Below are 22,675 nucleotides of genomic sequence, written 5' to 3'. Positions count from 1 at the left end.
TGTTAAAATGTGTCCACTGTTTAAGTCATTTGGTGATAAAAAATGTGGCTTAAAATTATGAAGTCTGATATATATAACCTTTAAAATTTTTTTGTTTTGAAATTAAGTTTAATGGGGTGATATTGGATCTCTAAACCTCTTAATTTACAGATAATTAAAGGCAAGTCCCAAGGAAGTAATAATGCTCATTTGGGTATCAATGCCACTTTTTCCACATCTTTCTGATCACCAAATATAGTGTGTTTTGTTTTGTCTTGTGTTTTATTAAAAACACCATATTGCTGCTCACCACTTGTGGGAACTCTGCTTTAGCACTAGTGGGGTGACGTCATTATTCTAATTTTGTAAAAAAGGTTCTCAATATTCTGACTTGGTAGTTAAAGTTTAGGACCACAGATCCCCATCAGACTACCTGGGATACGGTCATGGGGGGGGAACAGGTCTGTTGCCCAGTTTTGTGTAAGCTCTCCAGTGACACACGGCTGCATCTTCCTAGTCGTTTTATGCCACAGGCTACCACCTCCTTAGTGATGTCTGCCTTCTAGGTGAAATGCATGTTATATGAATGATATCACTCGGTTTCTAGGTTACTTTTCTCTGATAGGCTTCCTATAGAAAAAGGTAGCACTGAAAGAAACGAGAATTAAAAGAGTGGATCTGTAGCCCTTACTTACCATCTGCTCCAAGTCCACATTCTAGAAGTTTAATTCAGCTCAAATCTTGGAAGGTCCCTGATTGGAAAATATAAATCTGTCCATCACCATGCAACAGTCTTGAGTCTATTAAGGCAGTCTGGGATTTGGAAATTATTTAGTTGGTGGATTATGAAATGAATTTTTCTAAATTGTTAGAATATGTCATAAGGAGAAGTCTCTTTGGATACTTTTGTCAAAAGATGTCTTCTTAACCTTTTTGGTAGTAAAGAAACACTTAAATAGACAACATCTAATAACACAGTTGGTTTTATAGAGAGACAGCAGAAAGCAAAATTGCTTCTAAGATATTCCGTGTAGAATTCCAAGCATCTCAACATTCATATTTCTGTCAGTTCTCAATATAGATTTTATGTGTTCACTGTATGCAAACTGTGGCCAAAATACATGTTTCTGCCCCTTATGCTACTCACAGGTGCCAAAGATTAGTTTAAGGCTTATTTACGTAGCACACTATAAGAAATACATTATGATTAGCTTTCAATAAAACATCATTCTTGATCTTCCTTGTTCACAAAGTAAATTAATCTTTTATCTACTAATTTTAGGAAAAAGGTTAGGAAAAGGAAAGAAAAGTAAATGACTTATCTCTAAACATGTATGACTCCAAATAAAGTTAAACTAAATCTTACAATTTTAACAAAAGGTAAAATTTAATATTATTGAATTTATTTTTATACCCTATTTTAAAAATGTTTGTCATTGAGTTTGACAAAATAAATTCATTTTTTAAGTCATGTTGTTTATAAGGCAGTCTCATGATACTGGCTCAGAGAATCAAGTATACATTTAAAGCCATAATAGACAATCAAATGATATATAAAAGTTTTTGTGAACATTTTATGTTTGCTTTTGAAGGCTGATCTGCTAAACCTATGACGATTTCATTTATTTAAAAGAGTAAAATAGGTGATATTATCCTGATATGGGTTAAGAAACTATTTATGAGTTGTATATAGAAATCTACCAATGTTAGCTATGTGTAGAATTCTTATTTTTTCAATGTAGCTGGGCCGAGAAAGTGGTTAGTTAATATATGTACCTCAAATGCTTTAAGTGGATACCTATGAAAAGGTATACAAAATATAAATAGTATTGTATATTTTTAAAAATTTTAAATAAACACAAAGAATATATAGGTATACATGTTATAATTTCAAAGTCAACACTAGCACATAAGTTTTCTTATCTAAATACATACTAGGATACTTCTCATTTCAAGACATGCACCTACAAACACTGGCCATGCACATAACCTTGCTTTCTGCCACTTGCAAGGAAGTCAGAATATACAATATAGTACATTGTTTCAACTTAAATCATATTGGCAAATTAGTGAGGATGACATTAAAAAATTCTGATCTAAGAAAATAACATACAGGAAGATGATTATTCCATAGATTAAAAACACTGAAGACTGGTGAGAAGTTAAGATTTATAATTGTTTGTCCCAGTGATCTTAGAAGGTACGGAAAAGATAGGATTGCCTGTAAACAATCAGAATGTTTTTGTTTGGCAATTGGATTTTTGAAATCTAACAATCCAGGCCAGAGACTCAGATCATTGATGCTTCCGGTCGCAGAGAAACAGTACAGCTGTGGGCAGTTCTCCGCAAGGCAGGGGGAGCTGATGGAGATCTCGAGGCCCATCTGGATGGGAGGCGGCGATTGGTTGGTCTAGCTGGGCGAGAAAATCCTTTGCCCTGTGAAGATTTCACTGCCGTGGATTCCTAAAAGACAAAAGACTGTCATCTCACTATACCAGCACCAGCAATGTGCTTAGCAGTTTATGAATCCCAACAATGGGACTAATATATTAGCATATTTACAAGCATGAAAAAACATCAAAAACTAGAGAAGCTCACCAGCTAGTAATTGTGGTCTTGAATGATTAAATCAAACCAATTCACTTTTTATATAGAATATGACATTTAATCATCTCTTCACATTGCCAAATTTTAACACAACTGATCTCTTTTTAGAACTAATTTTAAGATCAGTATTCAGAAGTTCATGTTAGATAACTTTGATATAACGGAACTGCAGATGTAAACAAACGGTTAATTTATAGAAGAAATTTCATTTTTCTCTAGTTATTGACACTTTTAGAAGTCATAAGCAAACAGCATACATACCATCAAATGATGTACCCGATGCTCTATTTTCCCTCTAAGAACCACTGCTACTATAGATCTCAAAAATTTTGAAATTGCTAATAGGGAGTTACTATCACTATTGGGCATCATTTGATGATTGAAAATTTTCTTTTCCTTTCTTTCATTTCTTCCTTCTTCTCTTTTTCATTTTAATGGAAAAAAGCATTCGTAAGCCCTTGCAATGAAAAAGAAAATTAAAAAGCTTACGTGGCCCATTTTATACCTTTGATTGTTACTGACCTTTTGAACAAAGTGTTTGTTCTTTTATCAGACATGGGCAGTGAGGATAGCTTCAATTTCTACGACAATAACTTGCATTTTCTTTTTCTTTCTTTGGAATCTTATTTTTCTAGAGGAAAGAAGGATGAAGAACCCCTTCCAAATCTCCAATCAATGCAAAAATAAAATATCTAGAAATAGTTCTTATTAACTACTGAAAATTTGGCTGGTTACTGTGTACATGTTTCTCTTTCCCACTAAAAGCTTTAGAAGTTTATAGGTATTTATAGGCTCAAACAAAAAGGAAAGATACATATATGCACCTGTGTTCACTGCAGCATTAGCTGCAATAGCCAAGCTATGGAAGCAACCCAAGGGCCCATCAATAGACAAACGAATAAAAAAGATGCAGTATACATACACACAAAGGAATATGACTTAACAATAAAAAAGGATGAAATCTTACCATTTGTAACAGCATGGATGGATCTAGAGTACCCTAAGTGACATAAGTAGTTGCAGAAAGACAAATATAGCAGATTTCACTTATATGTGGAGTCTAAAAAATAATATAAATGAACAAACAAAACAGAAACAGACTCATAGATGCAGAGAACAGACCGATGGTTGTCAGAGGGGAAGGGGTTGAGAAGTAGAGACTGGCAGTTACAAAATAGTCATGGAGGTGTAAAATACAGCATAGGAAATAAAGTCAATAACATTGTAATAACTCGGTATGATGCCAGGTAGGTATGGGAATATATTAGTGGGAAAACTTTGTGAAGTATATGACTGTTGAACCACTATGCTTTATACTGGAAACATATAAAATAATATTGAATGTAAACTAATTGAAAAAAATTAATGTAAAATAAGATATAAAAGTAGGATATTTGTACCTTGTGCAAACTTGCAAAAGATTTCTGATAAAATGAATAAAACTGGTATTTTGTAGGGTTTGAAAGCCACATAAAAATTTTTTTACACCAGAAGGTAATGACCTACATAACTTAAGATTATATTGCATACATACTTCACTATGTAAAACAGGTGTTTTGAAGCATTAGCTGATTATAGCAATATGCCACCTAGCATAGCAAGCTTTTGTGAGTTAGACTCAAAAGGGGACTGCCGGATAGCTCTTCATTGTAAATAGCAATCACTTCTACCTCTCTTTTTCCTATAACTAATGAAGATTTTACCCTTGCAAACTGTCTGGAACCAGAAAAGGACAAGCGTTTTTTCAAATATCAATTTTTTGGCAAATTTCATGCTAAGAATTTACAGAAATTAGAATGACCTTAAAAAATTTTAAGCTATTAATATTTTTTATTTCAATGTACTCTGTGTTTGCTCCACAAATAAATGAGCTTTATAAAGCACTATTTTATTTTATTTTTTATTTCTTTCTATAAAGCACTATTTTAAATGATGTGTTTTACTCATATCTCATTTATGTAACTGATTCCATGAGAAAAACATATGAACCAAATGCTGGGAATGCCGAACCAGTCACAGTTAACAACTGAAAAGTGGAAGCTATTTAAAGAATATTTCCCATACACTTTTTTTTAATTTTTGGAAGAATTTTTTTTAAATTTTTTATATTTATTTATTCATTTTTTAGAGAGGAGAGAGAGTTAGAATGAGAGAGAGAGAGAGAGAGAGAGAGAGAAAGGGGGGAGGAGCAGGAAGCATCAACTCCCATATATGCCTTGACCAGGCAAGCCCAGGGTTTTGAACCAGTGACCTCAGTGTTCCAGGTCAATGCTTTATCCACTGCACCACCACAGGTCAGGCCCCATATACTTTTAAGACCATAAATACTTGAAAAGAATAAAATTCTATGAATCAACAAGTGAATATTCAGAATACTTTTTCAAGAAACTTCCAACAAACACAATTTGATTTCACTGAGGTTCTTAAGCCCATATATTATGTTATTCTATTTCAGAGTTTTTAAAGAAGTTACAATGTGCTAACTCCAGTCTTAAAACTACACTTAAAACAGTTCGTGTTGAGTTATAATCCGAAGGGTTACAGTGATTCACAAATGAAGGATCAGAAAAGTAAGAGGCTGCCGAAGCCTGCGGCTGCATTCCGTTTATGTGAACGTGAGGGAGTAGGGAGTAGGCTGAGCCATGAAAATATAAATGTAGTTCTACCAAACCAGGGGTCCCCAAACTACGGGCCCGCGGGCCACATGCGGCCCCCTGAGGCCATTTATCCGGCCCCCGCCGCACTTCCAGAAGGGGCACCTCTTTCATTGGTGGTCAGTGAGAGGAGCACATTGACCAACTCATTAGCAAAAAGCAGGTCCATAGTTCCCATTGAAATACTGGTCAGTTTGTTGATTTAAATTTACTTGTTCTTTATTTTAAATATTGTATTTGTTCCTGTTTTTTTTTTTTTTTTTACTTTAAAATAAGATATGTGCAGTGTGCATAGGGATTTGTTCATAGTTTTTTTTATAGTCCGGCCCTCCAACGGTCTGAGGGACAGTAAAAAGTTTGGTGACCCCTGTACCAAACGATATTAATTATTTTCTCACCTCTGTCATCTTTTTCCAATCTACTCCTTGCTTCATTTGCTGTGCCCCACACATAGCTGTTTTTCCTCGAAGCTCTTGTTCTACTTGGAACATTTCTAAATGCTGACTTAATGTGGCCCCAACACTGACATCAGCATTACATTTGGTCCAATTATCCTGGAAGCATTTAGGATTTTGTAATGCGGACCCTGTTGATGTCTCATACGTTTTCAGCAGCTTTTCCACAACACCATAATTTGACCTCGGATCAGCTGATCTCGGCCGGCCAGACAAATTACTTGGTCTCCAGTCATGCTCGTGGAGCCTATTCCGATAACTGCTAGGGCTTGTGTGCTCCTGCGTTTGTCTGACTAGGCCTGTTGTAGATTTTTTGGTGGGGTTATCAGGCACATTTTCTCTAGGCACAGGCATGTGGGCACTGGTTCTTAAAACATCAGACACATTGTCATCTTCTGGGATGTTGCCCATACGAGTAATTAGAGGATCACAGGGTTTAAGATCTTGAGATGATTCAGAGTAGCTTTGATTTTGCTGTATCGTATGACAATTTCTATCTGTTCTAAACACGGTTCTATTAAATTCGTCAGTCTTTGCTGCCAGCTTTTCATTCCTAGTAGTCCTTTCAAAGCCACAACTGAAACTTCTAAGCGGGCCACTGTTCTGTGTCACCGAGGAGCTATAGTCATTGTTCACATGAATGTCAGAATGAGATTTAGCAGGGTGATCTGGGATAATCTTTTCGTATTTTGACTTATTGGGAGTAGAGCAGGTTTTCTGAAACCACAAGGTAGAGAGGCTATTTTTTGTGCCTATCACGGGGTCGCATGACCACATGCCAACTCCAACATTTTTATTACATGCAAGCTTGTTATCTATTTTGGCTTCTGGTACCAAAGAAAACATGATGTCATCTTTCAAAATCTTCCTTTCATTTAGACACGGTGTAGGCATCTCATCATGCCTCAAAAAGACATGAGGATTGCAGTTTCTTTCACCTTGACCCCTTTGGACTACTAGGCTGTTATGGTCTAAACTTTCCTTCAAACTTTCATGGACTGGTTCAGGATATGAGCTGGGAAAATTTCGAGATGTGCTTCTTGGAGGAGGAACTGGTGGGGCTTCATTTTTTTGCAAATCAATTGTATCAATTCCATATTTTTTCATAGAATTGCCCTGGAGCACATCAGTGTAGCTCAGATTCTTTCTGTTTTTCTGCTTTTCCTTTTCTGAACTGATTGGAACAATGCACTGGCCATTGTCGATCACGTGGTCTCCATGAGGCATGTTAGTTACATTTGGCATTTCCTGGAGGAAAGAATCTGACTTCATTCTAAAGAATGATAAAACATTATATATTAGGGATAACTTTATTTAGAATAAACTCTTCAAAAAAAAACCCCACAAAACAACAACAATAAAAAACAAAAAACCATGGCTTAAGCAATGGATATCTGCTATAGGAAAAAGAGTCAAAATTTCCTAAAGGATCGTTTTATATAAATCACCTAGTCAATACTTCCAAGTCATTTTTAGTGCAAGGTAAAGCCCACTTCTCCGGGCTGCATTCAAGTCTCTATATACTCTGACTCAAACTATCCTTCCTACCTCATCTCTTATTTTTTCTATTACCTAAAACTTCACCTACACTCAGACTAGATCACATATATTTTCTTGGCTGTCCGTTGTTAGCAGTCCCCTTTCAATAGGTTTTCACTAGTGATTTCCTTACCTCCAGTCTGCCTTCTGAATTCCTATTCATTATGACATGTGAGCTCAAATTCCTTCCCTTGAATTTTAAGTAACATTCTACACAGTATGACAGAAATCTGAATAAACGTACAACAAAACATTAGTAATACCAAATGGAAGGTGTCCTTTGGGCTTGAAAGATAAAGTAAGAATTTTCTGGGTGAATAAAGGGCAAAGGCAAAGTGACCCACAGTGAAAGCAGTGTGATTGTTCAGGGGACAGCGAGTATTTGGTGTGGATGTATTATTATAAAGCAGAGTGAGGAGGAGGATGGAAAATAAGTGAGAAACATTCAGTGATTATAAAGTCTTTGAATAACATATGAAAAATTTTGAACTTTATTTCTTAAAGGTCATGAAGTAACAAGAACTTTATACCGGTATGAATTATAAAAGAAAATCAGTAAGTTTCTTCTGAGTTCAATCAAAATTAAAAGCTAAATAGAGCAATGATATGGATTCACAAATTAAATTAAATTAATCACATTGATAAATATAAACCATATTTTTATCTCTTCAACTTATAAACTATTATGTGCTAGCTCACATAAAAAGTGCAGATAAATGCTCATTAACAGAGAATAGTAGAAAAAGCCAAATGAGCAAGTAGAGGGCAAAATTATGGATAAAATAGATAAGAAAATATATTGTAACTAAGTATAAATTTTTTTTCTGAGTTTCCTAAGAGCTAACAACAACAACAACAACAAAATATATATATATACATTGCCACAACTTTCTAAGAGAAGCATCCTGCCTCACGAGGCGATGAATGTTGATCCTAGGACAGTCTATCTTGATTTAACCTATAGAAAATTCCAGTTTATTTTTTAATTTGGCTAAAACTTACTTTCACAATTATATAAGTGTTTCTGAATTGAAACACTATTTTTATAGCATTGTATATATGTGTGATCATATGTTCAAATATGATACTCTGAAAATTATGTATGCTTCCATTATACACATAATAAATGTAGAGACATAAGTGAGCCTTAGGTAAAAACCATTTCAGTAGAATGTCATTGCATAATTAAATCTGCATAGTTTAAAGATGTATTAAACTGGATTAGCCCAGTTTTATACTATTTCACTGGCTAAATACTCAAAATTAAAAAAAAAAACACCTTCATTAGAAGATATTTGTTAATTTATTATGGATGGTAAACTAGATTCTTTAGGTGTTTAGTAAATATTCCTAATAGTCAAATTATAAAGAAAATCAGAAGATTCATTTTAAGAATTAGCAAAGAGAGAAACACTCAAAAGTTTTATCTCTTCTTAAAGATAACAGATTTTTTTTTTTTTTTGTATTTTTCTGAAGCTGGAAACGGGGAGAGACAGTCAGACAGACTCCTACATGCGCCCGACCGGGATCCACCTGGCACGCCCACCAGGGGGCGATGCTCTGCCCTTCCAGGGCGTCGCTCTTTTGCGACCAGAGCCACTCTAGCACCTGGGGCAGAGGCCAAGGAGCCATCCCCAGCGCCCGGGCCATATTTGCTCCAATAGAGCCTCGGCTGCGGGAGGGGAAGACAGAGACAGAGAGGAAGGAGAGGGGGAGGGGTAGAGAAGCAGATGGGTGCTTCTCCTGTGTGCCCTGGCCGGGAATTGAACCCAGGACTTCTGCACGCCAGGCTGACGCTCTACCACTGAGCCAACCGGCCAGGGCAAGATAACAGATTTTAATAACCCATTGTTAATTATCACTAACAAAGTGTGAAGAATTGATTAGCTGAAAACAGTATTTTTCTTAATTTTATAACAAAATAATCATACATGTACCAGCCTACCTTCTGTGATTAGACCGCTTCCGAATTTCCTCTTGAAAGCAGCAGAGTTCTTCACTGACTTTGGCAAGTTCTTCAAGAGCCTTTACATATAGAAGCAACAGTGCGTTAGCACTCTGAAATGTAAATACTACTTTAGAAACATTCCAGGCCAGTCATAGCTTACTTACTGTGTTGAGGGCGTGGGAACAGCCTTTGTTTGCCTCCTCAGAAGTCCTCAGGTCAGGCCCGGCCTCACGGTTTTTTTGGCTGTCTCTGGTCAGAGGATCCACAAATCCTACCTTTGATTTTTTGGTTGCTTTTTGTTCCTTACACATTTGATTTTTTTCACTGAGTAAATTCTGCTCTGTTTTATTATTTTTTCCCAGAACTTCCCTGTGAGTCAACCCTGTAAATTCACATTGTCCCAAATTGGAGTAATTTGGAGTCGATTCCACCACTTTGTCCTGAGTGGCCTTCTCATGGTCAAGATCAATGACCCTAGCACGTTCACTCATGTTGATTTGCCTCCGAAGCTTTACTTCATGGCAAAGCTGTAAGGAAAACAAAGATAAGACTTTTTCTTCCCTTAATTTACTTTGTTAATATTTTTTAAGCTAAGCACACTGTGTGTTTTGAGTTATCTTTGTCAAAGGACTATATACTACCCTAGGGTATCAATGCTTATGCCTCTAAATAGTGCTTCTACAATCTGAATTAGTCAGAACAACTTTGATAAATCATAAAGACTACTTTTGTAGGCCAAAGCATGGATGACAATTTGTTTTTCTGAGTAGAAATCAACTCAGTTAAAAGTAAAATAAACTTGGCCCTGGCCGGTTGGCTCAGCGGTAGAGCGTCAGCCTGGCATGCGGGGGACCCGGGTTTGATTCCCGGCCAGGGCACACAGGAGAAGCGCCCATTTGCTTCTCCACCCCTCCCCCTCTCCTTCCTCTCTCTCTCTTCCCCTCCCACAGCCAAGGCTCCATTGGAGCAAAGATGGCCCGGGCGCTGGGGATGGCTCCTTGGCCTCTACCCCAGGCGCTAGAGTGGCTCTGATCGCGGCAGAGCAACGCCCCGGAGGGGCAGAGTGTTGCCCCTGGTGGGCGTGCTGGGTGGATCCCGGTCGGGCGAATGTGGGAGTCTGTCTGACTGTCTCTCCCCGTTTCCAGCTTCAGAAAAATACAAAAAAAAAAAAAAAAGTAAAATAAACTTGTATTGCCTGACCAGACAGTTGCACAGTGGGATGATTATCGACCTGGGATGCTTAGGATACAGGTTCGAAATCCCGAGGTCATCAGCAATCCTGAGGTCATCAGCTCGAGGTCATCAGCTTGAGCGCAAGCTTATCAGCTTCAGCGTGGGATCATAGACATGACCTCATGGTCACTGGCTCGAACCCAAAGGTCCTGGCTTGAGCCCAAGGTTGCTGGCTTGAGCAAGGGGTCACTGGCTCAGCTGGAGTCCTCAGGTCAGGACACATATGAGAAAGCAATCAATGAACAACTAAGGTGCCACAACTATGAGTTATGCTTCTCATTTCTCTCCTGTCCTGTCTGTCCCTCCCCCTCTCCCTCTCTCACTAAAAAAACCCAAAAAACAAGACTGTATTTATATACGGACATCCATACGATACATAAGTACTGTAACAAAGTTGAAACTACCTGAATCAGCCTGACCAGGCGGTGGCGCTCCAGTGGATGGAGCATCAGACTGGGATGCAGAGGACCCAGGTTCGAGACCCCGAGGTCGCCAGCTTGAGCACGGGCTCATCTGGTTTGAGCAAAAGCCCACCAGCTTGAACCCAAGGTCACTGGCTCCAGCAAGGGGTTACTCGGTCTACTGAAGGCCCGCGGTCGGGGCACATATGAGAAAGCAACCAGTGAGCAACTAAGGTGTTGCAACGCACAATGAAAAACTAATGATTGATGCTTCTCGTCTCTCTCCGTTCCTGTCTGTCTGTCCCTGTCTGTCCCTCTCTCTGACTCACTGGCTCTGTAAAAAAATAAAATAAAAAAATAAATAAATTTAAAAAACTACCTGAATCAATTACCGGCCATGATCTTCCATTGCTTTCAGAGTTTAACATTAAAATCATGCTTTTAAATACGTGATCTCACTTGTATATCAACATTTGACAGTCTAAATAGTTGACAATCTCATATCGTCAATTTATTCTGTCCCCTAAGTAGACATTTTGCAATCAAAGGACACTTTCATTGGAATTTATGTTGGTAAGGGTTAATTCAACTGAGATTTTTTTTTTAATACCAGGTTATAAACATTCAAAAAAAGTTTTTCATCCTGATTAAAACAGATGTGATGCTGTCATATGAGATAGAAAAGAACTGTAAGGCTTTTTTTTTTTTTTTTTTTTTTTTACAGAGACAGAGTCAGAGAGCGGGATAGATAGGGACAGACAGACAGGATCGGAGAGAGATGAGAAGCATCAATCATTAGTTTTTCGTTGCAACACCTTAGTTTGTTCATTGATTGCTTTCTCCTATGTGCCTTGACTGTGGGCCTTCAGCAGACCGAGTAATCCCTTGCTCAAGCCAGCGACCTTGGGTCCAAACTGGTGAGCTTTGCTCAAACCAGATGAGCCCACGCTCAAGCTGGAGACCTCGGGGTTTCGGACCTGATTCCTCCACATCCCAGTCTGACGCTCTATCCATGCGCCACCATCTGGTCAGGCAAGAACTGTAAGGCTTTGATGATCATTAGTCTATGTTAAAGGGGACCTCAAATTATTGCTTGATGAAAATTTAGTTTAACTTGCAGGCACTCACTCAGCTTGCCTCTGAACAGAGGAAGTGGCTTTCTCTTCTGGCTTCCGTTCTGGGAAAGCTTATCAAATTTCATTGGAAACTATCAATAACTATTAATGCAAATGACTCCAGTTTACAGCCACAAACTGTATTTGCACTACATCTGTTATTTAAGGAATAACAGATTTATTACTGCTCAGTATTTACCTAACCCTCAGCTGAAAGAAGCACTAAACATGGTTGATTTCTGAAGGTTATACAGTGTATTTATTGCCCTACTTATAAATCTATCATTGGATGAAGTCAGTAAAGCATCAAATTGTAGCCATGACCCCTGTAGAATGATCTGTACTGAAATACTGTGGGCATTATAATTTTGGCTGACCTTAAAGATATTATAAGAAGTAACCCTCAAAGTACCATCTAAGGATGTTGTTGGTAATCTCCTCTTTTTGAGAAACTATGACCCGGGTTCGATTCCCGGCCAGGGCACACAGGAGAAGCGCCCATTTGCTTCTCCACCCCTCCGCCGCGCTTTCCTCTCTGTCTCTCTCTTCCCCTCCCGCAGCCAAGGCTCCATTGGAGCAAAGATGGCCCGGGCGCTGGGGATGGCTCCTCGGCCTCTGCCCCAGGCGCTAGAGTGGCTCTGGTCGCAATATGGTGACGCCCAGGATGGGCAGAGCATCGCCCCCTGGTGGGCAGAGCGCCGCCCCATGGTGGGCGTGCCGGGTGGATCCCGGTCGGGAGCATGCGGGAGTCTGTCTGACTGTCTCTCCCTGTTTCCAGCTTCAGAAAAAAAAAAAAAAAAAAAAAAAAAAGAGAAACTATGGATGAAAACAAAATTGCTTTAGTTTCAAAACCAGGAACAGAAGTACTATTTCTGAAAAATAAGTTTGCTTTTGTTTTCTCAATATTGAGAAATATGTATTTGATAATTTTTGTGGTAGTGACTAGAAAGACAGACTTGCTGCATACATTTTACATATGATCTTTGTTCTTGTCTTTATTTCACCTTTCTTTTTGTTTTGGCGAATGGTACCTTATGTAGAAATTTATATGCCATTGTAAATTCTCTTGGGAACTTAAGTGTGGTATGAATAAGCAAATAACAAAGTTTTTGATGGAAAACAATTTATTCTGTATAAGCAAATCTGTATAAGCCCCTGTAAATGGTTATCTAATCATTTGATAAAAGAGACAAGCAGGAAAAATTGCAGTGTGATTTAAAAAAAGAAAACGTTCCCAGGCATCTGTGTACTCCATACCAGGTTTCAATGATCCAATTATGTACACATTGGTTGATCATGGATATCCAGGTAATGATCATGGATAGTGGCTGAACAGAAAACCATTAGCATCTTACTACTGAATTGTGGATCCTCTCACTAGATCATATTTTTACTTGGAATCACTAAAGTTCTATGTGTGTGTGTGTGTGTGTGTGTGTGTGTGTGTGTGTGTGTGTGTAGGGAGTCACCTATCTGATCTTGGACCCTCTATAACTTGGATTAAGGAACTATAGTTAAAAAGCACGGAGTATGAATTGTGATATTAATGTAATCCCTTGCTGCAAACACAGGGAAATAAATTTCTTGCATGCAAACACCAAGAAACTGTGTAAGTAACTTTTGTGCAAACACGAAGGGAACGCACGTGGACGGGTTTTAGGAAATTAGCCTAGAGGTTTATAGATCCCCTTCACTTTGTGCTACTAATTAGCAAAAATAAAAAATAAAAAAAAGGTCCCTGGCCGGTTGGCTCAGTGGTAGAGCGTCGGCCTGGCGTGCAGGAGTCCCGGGTTCGATTCCCGGCCAGGGCACACAGGAGAAGCGCCCAGCTGCTTCTCCACCCCTCCCCCTCTCCTTCCTCTCTGTCTCTCTTCCCCTCCTGCAGCCAAGGCTCCATTGGAGCAAAGTTGGCCCGGGTGCTGAGGATGGCTCTATGGCCTCTGCCTCAGGCACTAGAGTGGCTCTGGTTGCAACAGAGCGATGCCCCGGATGGGCAGAGCATTGCCCCCTGGTGGGTTGCCGGGTGGATCCCTGTCGGGTGCATGCGGGAGTCTGTCTGACAACCTCCCCGTTTCCAACTTCAGAAAAATAAAATAAATAAATAAATAAATAAATAAGAATGTGTTGACCGAAACTAGCCTTTTTTTCCATATCAACAAGAAATACATTAGTCATTCTTTCCCCTTATCATCTGATCTCCTGCCCCTGCAATCCTGTTACTATTTTCTGCTTCTGATCAATAAAAGCCCTGGGATAAGGAGACTCGGGAGGTTAGTCTCTCTTGAATGCCTCTCTCTCTTCTCTTGACAATAGTTTGTCTTTAGCAGTTTTTCCACACGACACTGGTAGTTCCCAGAGGGCTGGAAGACTACATGTGTTCTCCTAAAAATCTACAGTTCTCTACTGCATCGCTTAATAATTTGTATCTGATTTAATACTCAGAACTTAGTGGTATATGTTAAACAAATACAGCTTATGATATTTGTGGTATGCTAAAAATTTTCCAAGTATTAATTTTTTTAGTTTAAAACAGATTATCTTGATTCTCTGTGACATGTGACAATCTTTTCTGCTCCCCACTTTAAAGCCTATAAGAGCAATGTATAAAAGGTACTTTCTTTCAGGGTACAAAGCTGAGATTCTAAAGTAAAATATATTAGTATAGGAAAGGGAGCATTCTACAATAGTATTCAGGTATTGAAGAGCATCATCTATGGATATTCTAAGTAAGCACATTTTCTTCTCATTTTATTTTTTTAAGCAAGAAGGAAGGGGAAGAAGGGAGAGAGATGAGAAATATCAACTTGTACTTGTGTCACTTTAATTGTTCTTTGATTGCTTCTCATACATTCCTTGACTGGGGTGAAGGGGCTCAAGCCAAGCCAGTGACCCCTTGCTTAAGCCAGCGACCTTGGGCTCAAACCAGTGACAATGGGATCATGTTGACCTCAGCATCCCAGGTCAATGCCTTACCACTGTTCACCATGGGTCAGGGTAGATAAGCACATTTTCTAAACACATTCCCTGGTTATGGAGCTGTATATGCAAGCATCAAGAAATAAATAGCATCAAAGTTACTACTATCCAAGGTGAAGAGAAAACATGACAGTCCTTTTCTCTCCTTCATGCATAAAGGGGCAGTATTTCTATTATGGACCATCAGCCTAAGTTTGAAGTATTTTTAATGACTATTACTAATTGATAAGGCTGATATTTATCATAGATGAAGTCTACAGAGCTGTCAGAATAATTATTTTACAATAACAAATTTAATCAGACAGTAGATTGTTTTCGCAACATGGTTTAATCCATTGGATAGATTTATCCTGACTCTCATAATTATTATTATTATTTTTAATTTTTTATTTATTCATTTTAGAGAGGAGAGGGAGAGACAGAGAGAGAGGAGAGACAGAGAGAGATGAGGGGAGGAGCTGGAAGCATCAACTCCCATATGTGCCTTGACTAGGCAAGCCCAGGGTTTCGAACCGGCAACCTCAGCATTTCCAAGTGGACGCTTTATCCACTGCGCCACCACAGGTCAGGCTCATAATTATTTTGTATGCATGAAAAAATTATCTGAGACTGTTACTATCTGGAACTTCCCAACCATTGTGAGCCAATGACCCATGACTTTAGGTTTCTGATTAGAGTTGTGGATTCTGATTTGACCTAGGCATATCTTTGTTGATCCAATTTGAGTCTCTGGGTGGAGGAATTAACAGAGTGAGCAAAACACCTTTCCCAAACCTATAAAGGGATGAGCAGTAGATTATCTTTTCCATCTTTAATCATGTATGTATTAGGTGCCTGCCTTCTCACCTGTACTTTAAAGGAATAGTTTAATAGCTACTCTTGAAAAATTCTTTTTGGAAAATGCCAATTTATATTTTATTCACAACCAACTACATGTATGTTAATAAGAAAAATATTTGCATTATAAACACATAGAGCAGCAGCTTTGATTGCCTCTGAATAAAAGCCAAAGAGCCTATTAAAATAATGGCTTTGGCCATGTGCACAAAACCACATAAGTCAATACCACGGATGTTACCAGAAGAAAGCACAAATAAATATAAACACTTTTCAGTTGGAACAACTTGAATACAGATCAGTGTAAATGCTTAAAGCAAATACTCTAGACCCAGTGTACTGAGGGAAGGTGATTGAGGATTAAATGACTATTTGTATCAGGGTTATGGCATGACATTTTCCCATTTCTAACACATGTGACAATAAATGTGTCACACCCTACCACAGCTGCCATTTTCTGTTTGAGATATGACAGTCCTTTTGATTTTACTGGATTACCTAGTATGTAATTTCCTTTAGTAGACATTGTTCAAAAATCCTCTCAGGAAATATCTGCATTCTAATAACCAACTATAATTTTGCTGATTTGTTTCACTAATTATGGATTTCTCACATTTCCTCCTGGACCCGGTATTTGAACACTAATGAAAAATATATATCTCACTTTTGATACCAAGACACCCTAGTCTGAAAATAATAAACTGATATATCTAAGAGTGATATTTCAAGTTCTTAAATTTCATGCAAGTCTATAAAATAAGCCTAGTCCGTATGATGCCATTGGGTAATGTTACGCTATTTTTGGTGTATTAAATGTCACTGAGACATGCATCTCTTAAGTGGAATAAGAAAAATGAAAATAGGTTGATACAAAGCAAACTTCAACAGTATTTTCATTCTGAGATTTAAGTTTCCAATGTATTGAAAACAAATCGACTTGTACCTCCTCTATCTTTCTCTGCATGATCTTCCATTGGGTTTCCCATTCCTTCCTTTCATTGTCAAACTGGTCCAGTAACTCCATCTTCTCCTTGTGCCAGTCAGTCTCTGTGTTCTCCCACCGCTTATGCAGGTCCATGGCAACCACGTGAGTGTTAGTGAAGGGGTGTTTCTGCTTGTCTCTGCCTTCTCTCAACTGTTGCTTGGAAGCTTGGAGTTGTTTTATTTGAAGCAGTCTCACTTGCCTTTAAAATAAAGCCTAATATAAATATAACAGAGTTACAGATCCATGTGCTTTCTGGAAACATTCCACTGTTTTATCAAGCACCATTGACATAAACAAACTATAGGATAATTGGACTTAAAAGAAGAGGTGACAATCTATTTAAGAAGAAACAGTAAAAGAATATAAATAAATAAGTATTATCTAAAGTTTTTCCTCCCCCTTTCTAAGACCAGACAGTAAAATTATAGTGGACAAGATGATTAAAAAGTACGTGTGAAATATAAACATTCCTTTAACTAACTACCAAATCTAAACATGGACGTTTTCATGACTATCTAAGAGTAGAAGTTTGAAATTCAATTGCATGGTCACATCTACAGAACCGTGACAGAATCTGCTGCATCAGAATTGTTCCTCTGGTCTGATTATGCAACCAGACTCTATATTTCTGTGACTTAAGAGTCCTGAGACAGTGCTGGACTAATGTCTCAATTTTATATTCAGGAGTTCAAGCCTGTGCCAAATGTGATTACTGTATTAACAAGCCCCTAAAGTTGGTAGTCAATCTGGGTCTGGTATATTAGCAAGAAACCAAACTAAATCACACACAAAAATATGTGTTTTCATTATTTTACTTTATCAAGTAAAATGTAAAAGCAGCAAAATTATCCTGGGAGCCAAATGTTAAAATTTATCCATGTTCTTTTTTCCTTCTAATAAATTATATACTACAACCTATTTAGGATATTGAATACAGAGAGATAAAGAAAACACTTGCCTCAGTTTGCAGGGAAATCCTCAATCATAATAAGCAATACCTAAAGTAATTAGAATTCTAGCATTTAGAGTGTATGTAGGGTTCAAAGATACCATTTAAAATACCAGATTAGCAATTTTATTATAAGTCATTTGAAATATCTGATATACAGTTTATTTACATTAAAACAGGACTAATCACAACGTTGTTCCTAAAGATTAAATGACGTGATAGGCAAAGTAGTTTGAACATTTTTTTAAATTTCATTTATTTATTTTTGCTTTGAAAAATCTTACTCTGACTTTTTTGAAAATGATTTTTATTAAAAAAGTCATATGCTATTTTAATGGGTAGAGAAATATGTTTAAAATGTTTGCAGCTCTAAGATAATCATGCCTATAGGAAATCTAACTCTTCAGGTTTCTAAGACATGACTGAAATGCATTAACTTAGCAGGTGGCGGTTATGTTAATTACGAGGGAAGTGCTCAGGAGTTCACAGCTGCCCAGGCGCTGGAAAGGTGGAATGAAGCCGATGTGACCAGCCAGCGTGCCCCATCTTGTGTAACAGAGGACAGCTGCATGTCGTAGCCCAAACGAAAGATAAACATTGAAGACTAATTTAAATTTTTGTCAGACTGTTCTGAACATGCATATCCAAATGGCAAACTGTTCCAAACATGTGTTTGCTGAGCTACAATCTAGCAATGAATTATAATAGACTAATAAGGATAAAAATGTTAGTGTTATCCTAACACAGGGCTCCACCTTCAAAAACACCCTCGTAATATTGGGATCTGTACTGTGACTCTTTTCTCAAACAATTTGCTCCACTTTGATCATTTTTACTTATTTCTTTGGCACTCACAACGCTACGACTACTTCAGTCAAGGAAAAGAAGTCCTTTCAGACTTAACCATTAAAAATGTTATGTCTCATTTTCTCCATTTAGCTATGCTGTATTTCTAATCTCATTTTCTACCCTCTGTCAGCCTCCCTTCATTTTTGACCCTTTACACCGATGAGTGAATGACCCTAAGTACCTGCCACAGCAAATACAAGTTGCCCCCAAATAAATACATCAAGGAAGACCTAGCAAAATGAAGATAGTAAAGAAGACACAGAATTTGTTTTTTGTTTTGGTGAATCTGTCATTGATCTAATCAGGCATCCCCAAACTACGGCCCGCGGGCCGCATGTGGCCACCTGAAACCATTTATACAGCTCCCGCAGCACTTCCGGAAAGGGGCACCTCTTTCACTGGTGGTCAGTGAGAGGAGCACTGTATGTGGCGGCCCCCCAACAGTCTGAGGGACAGTGAACTGGCCCCCTGTGTAAAAAGTTTGGGGACCCCTGAATGTAGTAATCTTTTAGGTTCATTTAATAACTATTCACAGAAGAGGCAGACAATGATTATTTTCAGAGACTAGAAGACTGTTCAAAAGTTGTATGTAATAACTGTGAGCTTCAATTATCTTGCTTACTAGCAGGTATATAACACTGGAACTTCTTAGGAACAGTGGAGTGGTTTAAGACATCAAGAGATAGTTGCAGATTTAACCAAAGAAGTTACAGAAAAGGAACAGACTAATTTCAAACTACCTGAAAAAGAAGTGTTATGGTATTCTATATTTCATCCTAATGGTCTGTAAACACTGGAGATATTCAAAAATCATCATACAGTTTTCCCTACAATTATATAGCAAGTGGCTCCAATTTTTCTTTCTATTCCTAACTCTTCCTGAACCACTTCCAAACCAGGATTAAAAGGTGACACACTCTTTTCTTTTTCACTTAACTGAAGATCATCCAGGCAAACTCTAAATCAAGTTTGCTCCTGGTAACAGTAAGATACATAAACCCAGATACATGTTCCCAAAGCAGACATAATACCACACTTAATTGCAAAGAGCCAAACTCATCACTTAATATGGAAAAGGGCCAGTCTACAGAGCTTCCCGTTTGCAGGGCCAGAGCAATTCCTAGTGCCAGGGAATGTAACAGTTATGGATCAAAAACAAAGACTTTGAAAGAAAATTCCTATAGAGCAGTATCTGTGCCGATTTGGGGGGAGGGGATAATTTCACACTCTTAGCACTTCTGTCTCGTCATAATGTAAAATTTAAGATGGCTGAATATATTGTTTTCTGCTCTAAAAATAAAGTGGGGGCCATAAAGTTGTTGTGAGGATGAAGTAAGTGAAAGAAAGAATGCTTAATAAACATGCTTAAAAGTGTTTTGGATCATAGCAGAGATTTAATCAGTGCTTGTTTCTTGTTTTCTTCCCTCTGTCCCTTTCTCCCTTTGACGTTATTCTTGTTTTCCTTCCCTTGCTCTTCTTTCCTTCTCTTCATCTATCCCTCTCTTTTTTTAAAAAATTAAATAGATGATTTCGACCTTTATTTAATTAGAAAATTGACCGAAGCAAGTCTAATCTGTGAACTCTCATATTTTCAATGGTTTTCCTTTGCACTTAGTAGTTTTCAAGTATTTCAAGGATGCATAAAAAGTTAAATATTTAAGAATAAAATTATCATTAAATATTTGAGTAAATAAGTCTTATGTAAAACTGCTTTTGTTATAATTCTCCAATTTTTTGGAAGCAAAAGTTGAGTAACATAGGAGTCGCATAAATATATATTCTTAAACATATATACATATAAATTTAAAATCCAATTAATGAGGCAACTTTGAAAGTTCTATAATGAGAAGTTATAAAGTTCACCAGATTCAAAAATGCAATTTCAGTGTTCTCTACTGAGGCAACTATAAAAGTTATCTTTGTTCTAAGATGTCACTCTTTTTCACCCACAGATATTGGCATCTATGTGGGAGAAAAGAAAGGATTTCTGCTATGTGCACCCCTCCCTATGTTCTTTTGACTCTCCATTTCATTCTTTCCAAAACTTCATTCAAAATAGAAATTTATTAGAACAAATGTAAATGAGTAGAGTGAGCTGCACTATTTAGTCGTGCATAAACTCTTCATCCAACAATTCTAAAATAGAATTACATAATCCTTTTAAACTACGCCCCCCTCCCCAAGGCTGGAAGCCAGAATTGTAGGGTTGTGAGTGGTCTGCATAAGTACGGTCATGGGAGGAAGATAGTTCTGTTAACCTTCTGGCCCCACTTGTAAGCAAAAGTTAAGAGTAACATAGGCGTCTCATGATAAATCATTCCCTAATTAGCCTCAACTGGTCATGGTAACAACTTCTTTGTCTGAAAGGTGCTTCATTCTCACTACTCCTGGTCATTACCATTTTAACCTCCCCCAATGAAAACTGGACTTGAGCCAAACAAATGAAACAATGTTAGGAAAGTTCACTTCACTGTTCCTTCTCACTTTGGAGGTGTTCAGAATACTTGTTTTTTGATCTCTTGTTTCCTCTTTCTAAACATATTACTTTTCATATAGTCAAAGACTTTTCATTTGTAGAAGGTTTCATTTTCCAACATGAAAGCTAACACAGTAGGTACTGTCAACCTCACAATTCCTAGAAGAATCATTTGCCTTGGAGGTGCTTTGCTTGCTCTTAATTTTGACGGCATAAGAATTCTCATATCAATACCCATCACAGTAATGCACCGTTTGCCTCAAAGATTCTCTAGCTCTTCCTCCAGGCTATTACAAATCACTTGTATCATTTCAACTAATTAGCAGAGTTCCGAGTTAAGTTCTCTGCTATGGCTCACTGGCAAATGCACCTTTCCAAAGACAATCATGATTTGATTTTGTTAAAGGGCAAAATAGAATTTTTTTTCTTTTTTGCTATTTTGTGCTAATTCAGCATATTCCTTATGTTCCAATAAGGTCAAAGGGATACTACTACAAGCAATTCTGAAGAAAGCAATTTTGTCTTCTCATTTTATTATCTTTTCTCCTTCCTTCTTTTTTCTCCAGTTACATTCTCAAGCTACAAAACATCCAAGATATAGGTGTGCTGATTTTTCATCTCTTATAAAATAAAGCTTTGAAAGAAACTTTTGGCTTGGGTAAACAAACATTGAAAACCAGCTTAAACAGACGATGTGGTGATTGGTAAGGTCCTACCTAACTTCAGATTAAATGGCACATCCTTCAACTCAATTTACAGAAACACTTATCATGCAGTTAGCAAACCACTGTCTTGAATAAAACTACATTTATTTATTATTTTTCATTGCAATTTTCAAATACCAGCAACCTCAAGGGTTGTGAGCTTTATTTTACAAATGTTAAAATGTCTTCATCCTATGAATGAAAGTTCATCCAAGAATGAAAATAGCATTCAAATAACTAAATTTTAGCGAAATCCCATGGTAGGCACAACGTTGTTCTAAGTACTGAGGCAGTGTTAGAAAAACAGTGTCAGAAAGCGGGTGGCACTGTCAGTCCAAAATAGGAAAACTCACTCCTAGCAGCGGAATCCTCTCTTCCCTGGGAGTCAGTAAAATCCGTTATGAACTCCGCCCCACTGTTTTCAAGCCCAAACAGGCAGATGTTGAAATCAGCCCTCACTTAAACAGTGAAACAAGCAGATGTTGAAATCACTCCCCACTTAAACAGTATCTATAGTTTCAAACATGTCAGTAGCAGCCCTTTTACATATCGCCAGAATTAGCCACTTGCTTTCAAACTGCCAGAAAGACACATACCTTCTAAGTCTGGGAAGGAATCCTATGGATGCTCGACCACTGGCCAATCTAGCAATGGAAGGATAGCTAGTTGTATTAAAGAGAAAAGTCTCAGCTTGGTGAAGCTTGCTTCTTTGCAAGAAATGGAAACGCAAAGTCAGTCCAACCATTCAACGGAGCAGTACTGACAAGTCCCTCTGAAACCTTCACCACTTGCACAAACCAGAACGCTGCTCAGCTCTGTGTCACTGCAGCAGCCGAGACTACTGTGACGTCAGATACTTGGAGGCGGCCTTCAAGCCACCCCTTCCAACCAGAGCTTTGTAACTTTAGAGCAGCTCCTTCACTCTGGTAAACAACTCCAGGTCCAGGACATTTTTAGCTTTTATAATG

The 22,675-nt window shown here is 37.9% G+C and overlaps 2 protein-coding genes across 3 annotated transcripts in view; both read right to left on the bottom strand.

The window, feature by feature from the left end:
* Positions 1-1,360: 1,360 nt before the first annotated feature.
* On the bottom strand, positions 1,361-22,502 carry KIAA0408 (KIAA0408 ortholog). The gene is made up of 6 exons (XM_066373282.1): positions 22,304-22,502; positions 16,688-16,928; positions 9,347-9,709; positions 9,180-9,259; positions 5,639-6,968; positions 1,361-2,442 (listed from the first exon to the last, which is right to left on the bottom strand). The coding sequence occupies exons 1-6, from the start codon at positions 22,450-22,452 to the stop codon at positions 2,269-2,271; spliced, it is 2,337 nt and encodes a 778-aa protein (XP_066229379.1). The 5' UTR covers positions 22,453-22,502; the 3' UTR covers positions 1,361-2,268.
* MTCL3 (MTCL family member 3) overlaps positions 16,847-22,675 on the bottom strand; it is a 71,918-nt gene continuing 66,089 nt past the window's right edge. Inside the window, exon 8 of one of the 2 annotated variants that reach the window (XM_066373281.1) lies at positions 16,847-16,928. The gene's annotated coding sequence lies outside the window, so the exon portion shown is untranslated. Of the gene's footprint in view, positions 16,943-22,675 lie in introns of both variants that reach the window. The other variant, XM_066373280.1, reaches the window with a different exon arrangement.

The sequence above is a fragment of the Saccopteryx leptura genome, chromosome 3, assembly GCF_036850995.1.
Source record: "Saccopteryx leptura isolate mSacLep1 chromosome 3, mSacLep1_pri_phased_curated, whole genome shotgun sequence".
In the NCBI taxonomy this organism is placed as follows: Eukaryota; Metazoa; Chordata; class Mammalia; order Chiroptera; family Emballonuridae; genus Saccopteryx; species Saccopteryx leptura.
This window is presented reverse-complemented; position numbering and strand designations above follow the sequence as displayed.

Coding starts and splice junctions, on each gene's coding strand:
- KIAA0408 (XM_066373282.1), bottom strand. CDS start 22,452: ATGGTTGGACTGACTTTGCGTTTCCATTTCTTGCAAAGAAGCAAGCTT. Junction 9,710..16,687: donor TGCAGAGAAAGATAGAGGAG/GTACAAGTCGAT, acceptor TTTTCCTTACAG/CTTTGCCATGAAGTAAAGCT. Junction 9,260..9,346: donor GTTCCCACGCCCTCAACACA/GTAAGTAAGCTA, acceptor CTATATGTAAAG/GCTCTTGAAGAACTTGCCAA.